General features: G+C 52.0%; 2 protein-coding genes across 2 annotated transcripts in view; one reads left to right on the top strand and one right to left on the bottom strand.

Annotated features, from left to right (window-relative positions):
* The window catches only part of SPTAN1 (spectrin, alpha, non-erythrocytic 1), a gene marked incomplete at its 5' end in the record, with an annotated part of 19,255 nt that extends 15,197 nt beyond the window's left edge, over window positions 1-4,058 (top strand). Inside the window, 6 exons of the mRNA XM_008940185.1 lie at window positions 826-880; window positions 1,386-1,582; window positions 1,917-1,970; window positions 2,447-2,593; window positions 2,917-3,064; window positions 3,740-4,058. Coding sequence (XP_008938433.1) covers window positions 826-880; window positions 1,386-1,582; window positions 1,917-1,970; window positions 2,447-2,593; window positions 2,917-3,064; window positions 3,740-3,865 — 727 coding nt within the window. The remainder of the gene's footprint in view (window positions 1-825; window positions 881-1,385; window positions 1,583-1,916; window positions 1,971-2,446; window positions 2,594-2,916; window positions 3,065-3,739) is intronic.
* A 164-nt stretch (window positions 4,059-4,222) lies between these two features.
* Window positions 4,223-6,041, bottom strand: LOC103772839 (WD repeat-containing protein 34-like; the record flags this gene model as incomplete). The annotated part of the gene is made up of 3 exons (XM_008940183.1): window positions 4,223-4,461; window positions 5,005-5,162; window positions 5,938-6,041. Coding segments are annotated over 3 exons (501 nt in total), but the record flags the coding sequence as incomplete, so codon positions are not given.
* Between the last annotated feature and the right edge of the window lie 5 nt (window positions 6,042-6,046).

Below are 6,046 nucleotides of genomic sequence, written 5' to 3'. Positions count from 1 at the left end.
CAGCAGGAACTCTCACCCCACGTCCTGGAAGGACAGAGATTCTGAAACGCAGCTCCTTAGAGGTTGCTTAGGGGGAAAAAGCAGCATCCAGAGACTTTCTGTAGCTAGTCCATATGAAGTAGATCCTGGAGACCATCACCCCAGTGGTGATCTTCGTGTGCTGGTGTGGGGGCTGCAGCGTGCCAGGGAGCTCAGTGAGGAAGCTGGACTGAGAGGAGTGGCTGTGCCTCAGTTTCTCAGTGCAGGACAGAAAAGGTGGGGTGGGAAAGGCAACTGTCCACCAGCCACAGCTTTGGGGAGAGCTCTCTCGTTTTCTGCAGAGATTATGCCACACTGAGGTTACTTTTAAACAAACCCAGTAGTTGTCAAGGTCTCTATTCCCCATTTTATCCCCAAGTAACACACCTCTGTAGAGCTCCTGCACCTTGCTGGTGCATTCAGCCTGTGAATCACCTGTAGTTGTGTGTGTGTGTGCTGGGCACGGCGGGGTGGGACTGCACCAACTCTCTAATTTCCTCAGTTCCCGTGAGGCGGGTGCTTTGGGTCTGGCATGAAGTGTGGCTGCTGATGGTGTCGCCTTTCCAATGGGGCTAGAAATTAACTGTACAAAGAAATGAGAATCTAACAAGATGTCCATGTGTCAGTCTGAAATAGGATGAGTCAGAATACACAAAACACAAAAAAAAAAAAAAAAGTTTAATTATCTACAGGAGACTAATACTGCTGTAAGGACTTTTTTAATTCTGAGGAAGGACTGTTAATTTCAAGCCCCACCTGCCATTTTCATGGGAGAAGAGTGTTTTCTCACTGGGGTTCTGTGTTTAGGTCCTGCATGGTGGAGGAATCAGGAACACTGGAATCACAGCTGGAAGCTACTAAGGTAAGCAACATTCACCTCTCCAGGCAGACCCTTCCCAGCTGGTGACCTGGGAACATGGGGGGAGTGGAAGTGCCTGTAATTGTGTGGCAAAACCTTACTGGATTTACACATTTTAAGCACTGAAGAGGCCTGTGGGATTACCTATTAACGTATCTGATGTCTGCTTACATCACAAGTCATTAAACAACACTCTGATGTAGTTTTCCTTGTTCTTTTCTCTAAATGAGTGGGGTTAGGGCAGAGAAGATACAGTATTTTCAGCATGCTTCCTAGTAAGAGGTTTTTGTCTCAGGAACTGGTTTGCAATCCCTCTTGGTTTCCAGTAGTGTCTGTGAAGAAGGACATTGTTTTTAAAACTGTTCTATTCAGTATTCTATAATCCCAAGCATATGTATGTACAATCCAGGCAGAAGAGGAGTGTGACCCTGCCAGCCTATGTTCTGAGTTTTTAAGGAGTTTTGTTTTTACACTCCTTCATTTTCTCCTCTTGGCTCCCTCCTAACAGCGCAAGCACCAGGAGATCCGAGCTATGAGGAGCCAGCTGAAGAAGATTGAGGACCTTGGGGCAGCCATGGAAGAGGCACTTATCTTGGACAACAAATACACAGAACACAGCACCGTGGGGCTGGCGCAGCAGTGGGACCAGCTCGACCAGCTGGGGATGAGGATGCAGCACAACCTGGAACAGCAGATTCAGGCTCGGTACGGCCTCCGCCACGCGGTGTGAAGCCTGTCTGACCTGGGGGACACAGGACAGGAGGCACCGTGCCCGTGTCTGTGCTCAGGAGCCTCTCCTCTGCTCTGAGGAGTGTAGTGAGCATGTGAATCCCCACCCTCTCCTGGCCCCCCTCAGAGGGATGAAGGCAGCAGCTTTGGAGGCAGTTCCTGCTGGCTGTTAGCCGTGATGAGAGCTCAGGGAGATGGACTCGTCCTGTTGAGCTGTGGTGATGGAATGTCTTCTTTGTCCTCACCTCCTGATGCAGACAGAGTTCTGCAGTTCAGGAACTGTTCATGAGCTTTGCTTCCTCTTTTCCAGAAACACAACTGGAGTCACCGAGGAGGCCCTGAAGGAGTTCAGCATGATGTTCAAGTGAGTGGCAGGGGACGTGTGCCAGAGGAATGCTGGGGGGGGATTTCTGGCGCGTGGGCGGCTCCTGTTCAGGGGTTCTCTGACCAATCTGTTCGTAGCTCCTTTGTTGTCGGCCCAACTTTGTGCTGAGCTGCTCTGATCTCTGCCAGATGGCAGGAGCCTCCAGGGACACCCGCTGCTGGCTGGGGGAGGCACGGGCTGGCGGGGCCAGCCGCGGCAGTGGGAGCCTCTCCTGGGCACAGTGGTGCAGGAACCGGGACTGCCAATGAATTCCAGCTGGGAATACGGCCATTGTTTGAATGATTTTTGAGCAAAGTAAAGAATTTGTGCTTACTGCTTCTGTATGTTAGAACTGTTTGAATGGAGCTCGTTTGTCCAGGATAGTGGGCTTGTTATAGTCTGTTCTGGTTTTCAGCCCACTTTATAGCTTTCAGGACTCACCAACTGACACTTAAAAATGTGGGTTTTGGTTTTAGGCACTTTGATAAGGACAAATCTGGACGACTTAATCACCAGGAGTTTAAGTCCTGCTTGCGCTCTCTCGGCTACGACCTGCCTATGGTTGAGGAAGGAGAGCCAGACCCAGAGTTTGAGTCTATTCTTGACACTGTAGATCCCAACAGGTACGTGGGCTGCACCTTTTCTTTTCCTATTGTGAAGTATTTTATCAGTCTCCTCTGAGGAGCTGGCTGGGTGGCCTCTCACCCTGAGATCTGTGCTCCCTCTGTTGTGGAGAGTCTATGGCTGTTTCCACAACAAAGGAAGAGTCTTTAGGAAGGCAAGACTGACACTTGTGAAGGAGAAATTCACTTTAGAAAGCGATCTGGTGCTGACAGTCTCCGGAGTTCAGACTTCCACTCCTGGTGGAGAAGCCGGAGCCCCTCTGGGGCCGTGGCAGCCCCGGGTGCTGGGGCAGTGCTGCTGACAGGCTGGGTTTCGCCGGCAGGGACGGGCACGTCTCGCTCCAGGAGTACATGGCCTTCATGATCAGCAGAGAAACGGAGAACGTGAAATCCAGCGAGGAGATCGAGAGCGCGTTCCGCGCCCTCAGCTCGGAGGGGAAGCCCTATGTGACCAAGGAGGAGCTCTACCAAGTAAGTCCTGACCCAGCAGGAACACATGGAGGATTTGTGTTTACAGACTGCTACCCAGCACTAATGGCTTGGAGGTTCATGGCCCTGTGGTTGAGTCAGTTCTGAAGTGGCCAGGGTATCCTCTGCAGCAAACAGAAGTGATGGCAGCAGCCCTACCCATCTGCTTTCTTGGCTCTATAGAGGAGGAGGAAAAGCTTTAACTGCCAAAGAGCTGCTCGGGCTGAGTAAAGGAAGAGCTGCTCCAAGGCCTGGGAAGGAGGGGGTGCATTTGCTGGGCCTGTCCTCAGACACTGATCCTTTCCTTTCATCATTTGGGAGACTAGAGGGAGATGTTTCTCCAGACAGTGATTCAAAGGAGAAATTCAAGCCTGAGCTTAGAGAGTGTGAACATCACCTGCCAAGACAGCAAGTTTTTCCTGTCTCAGTCCCACCAGCTGGCAGAGACATAAAGAGGTTGCACTTCCTTGTATCAGTTACCTGCTCCATCTTCTCTTTGGTGGGAAGGCTCAGGTCAGACCTTCCAGCCCTTAACCAGGTGCTGACAGCCTGAGCACCTCCCTGCCAGGCAGGTGTAGTTCTGCCACTCCAGCTTCTGCCCCGAGCCGTGTGCCCCTGGCAGGGGGAGGGCAGCCTCCCAGTGCCCACCTCCACCTCCACCCTCTCTTTGTCTTTCAGAACCTGACCCGGGAACAAGCCGATTACTGCATTTCTCACATGAAGCCCTACATGGACGGCAAGGGCAGGGAGCTCCCCTCTGCCTACGACTACATAGAATTTACACGTTCACTCTTTGTGAATTGATCTGAAACACTAGTACAAAAGATGCGAAGGACATGCTCACGTTTGCTGACTGTAGCTCTGCATGTGTCTCTTTCTCTGTGCTCTACAATAATCAATGTTACTTTATGATGTAACCTTAAACTGCTTAGCTTAAAACTCTTAGGGAAAACAAACATTGCAGTGTGCTTCAATAAAAGTTACTGGTCGAACCACATATCTCCTGTTTAATGGCTAAATGCACCATTAACTGCTGGGTGGATGAGACTCCAGCTGTGACAGTTCGGGGTGTTTTACAGGCCAGTGCTGTGGAAGAGGTGAGTGGGCAGCTTCTGGAGCCAGAGCAGGAAGGAGCTTCACGGCGCTGCTCGTGTTGCCGCCTCAGTCCGTGGTCTCGCTCGCCAGCTGCTCCAGCTGCTGCAGCTCCCTGGGCCCCTGCTCCGTGAAGTCCGAACTCAGCTGCCAGACCCTGAGGGTGCCGGCAGCATCCCCTGCTGCCAGGAGCTGCCTGTGCCTGGGGTTGAACTCCAGGCAGTACACGGGGCGCTCGCCCGCGGCCGGCCTGATGGAGACGGCGGCTTTGCGGGAGCTCCTCCCGAGGTCCACGAGGTGCACGGCTCCTGCAAGAGAGGGACGTGTTCATCCCGGGTGTTCAACAGCACACCAGCGTCTGCTTGTCTGGAAATCAAGAGCTGCTCTTTGTACCCTGTTTCCCCTTCCCCCTGAGGGTGTCTCAGCTGTGGCAGATGCCATCACTGCACGGCACTGCAGGTCTATCCTGCTGTCAGACCTGAAGCCAGCTGGCCAAATTCTGTGAAATCTTCATTCCTGAACTCAAAAATGTTTGGGCAGTTTTCTAGGAAAAAAATATTGGTTTAAACCATTAGTTCTAAATGTCAGTACCCAGTAAGCTGGGCAAGTTTTGGCCTGTTCTGTCCCTAAGAAGGGTGGTGGCAACAGAAGGTGTCATCAAAAGTGAAAAATAACCGTGGCTGAAGTTGTCCTGCTAGTCAGAAATCACTTTGCTATACTAATAGCAGAGTACAAACATTGCTCCCTGCTCTGCTTGGGGGAAATGCTAATGGGTACAACGGACTTGTCATAATTTGTACTCAGCACAATCTTCATTTTCTGTCTGAGAAGAGGCACCTGCTGTTACTTGCCTTCCCCGGAGGCAGCTGCAAAGACCAGTGGTCGAACCGGAGACCAGCGCACACAGAACAGGTACTTCTCTGACAGCTGAAGAGAAACGAGGGGTTGTGTCTGCAACATGGAGTGCAAGTGAACCTGTCCATCCGTCCCGCAGCTCAGAAAGAGGTTCCTGAGGGAGGGAGAAGGCAAAAAACAACTTTTTTGGCTTTATGGCTAAAGATAAAAGAACAAAATTCACAGAAGGAGCACGACCCTGGCCAGCAGTGCTGCTCTGCAAAGGTCTGACTGTGCTTCCCAAGGCAGCTGTTCCTGAGACATACGCTGTGGAGATGCAGCTTTGTTACTGCCCTCAATTAGGCTTAATGAGTGTCCACTGAGTATTGCTGGTGGGTTGTGGGCCAGGGATGCCCAAGAAGTGCTGATCTACAGTCGAGCATTGTTCGAGCTGTTTGTCTCATGCAAATTAAATGCAAACGTGGGCCATCAGCATGTTTCACAGAAACATGGCTTGGGGCCTCTGCCATGGACGGTGGGTAACTGCAGGCAGAGATGGGAGCCTCTAATTAAAATCCAGGCAGCTGCTGGTAAGATTTCTGATGGGCGGATCACTTAAGCAGGGACAAATAAATTACTTTTTCATCTCTCTCCCCTCATTTTTAAAATTGCTTTTTAATATTAACGTCTCAGATGATGTAGGGAAGGTGCTAATGCTCTATGCTGCCCTGGGTGCAGTTACTCGTGTTGTGCCTACGTGCAGCATCACCAGAGCCAGGGGATGGTGCTTCTCCAACAGCGGGAAGTTACTCCATCAAGTTCCCAACGGCAGGTGACTCTTTTTTTAGGACATGGACACGCCCCCCTGCAGGCTGTTTGTAAAACGCCTGTTTAGAGCCGGGCAGCGCTTGGCTCCGAGGGGCAGGGCCGGCGTTACCTCCAGCACTCACCTGTGGAAGGGCGAGCAGCTCACGGAGTACACGGGCCCGGCGTGCGGGGCGAAGGCGAGCTCTGCTGGCGCCCGGAGGGGAACGGAGCCGCCGGTCCGGGGCGGAGCCA

Source organism: Merops nubicus, unplaced genomic scaffold (genome assembly GCF_000691845.1).
Source record: "Merops nubicus isolate BGI_N331 unplaced genomic scaffold, ASM69184v1 scaffold30935, whole genome shotgun sequence".
NCBI classification, from domain to species: Eukaryota; Metazoa; Chordata; class Aves; order Coraciiformes; family Meropidae; genus Merops; species Merops nubicus.
Note: the sequence above shows the minus strand (reverse complement) of the source record. Positions and strands in the feature narration are given on the sequence as shown.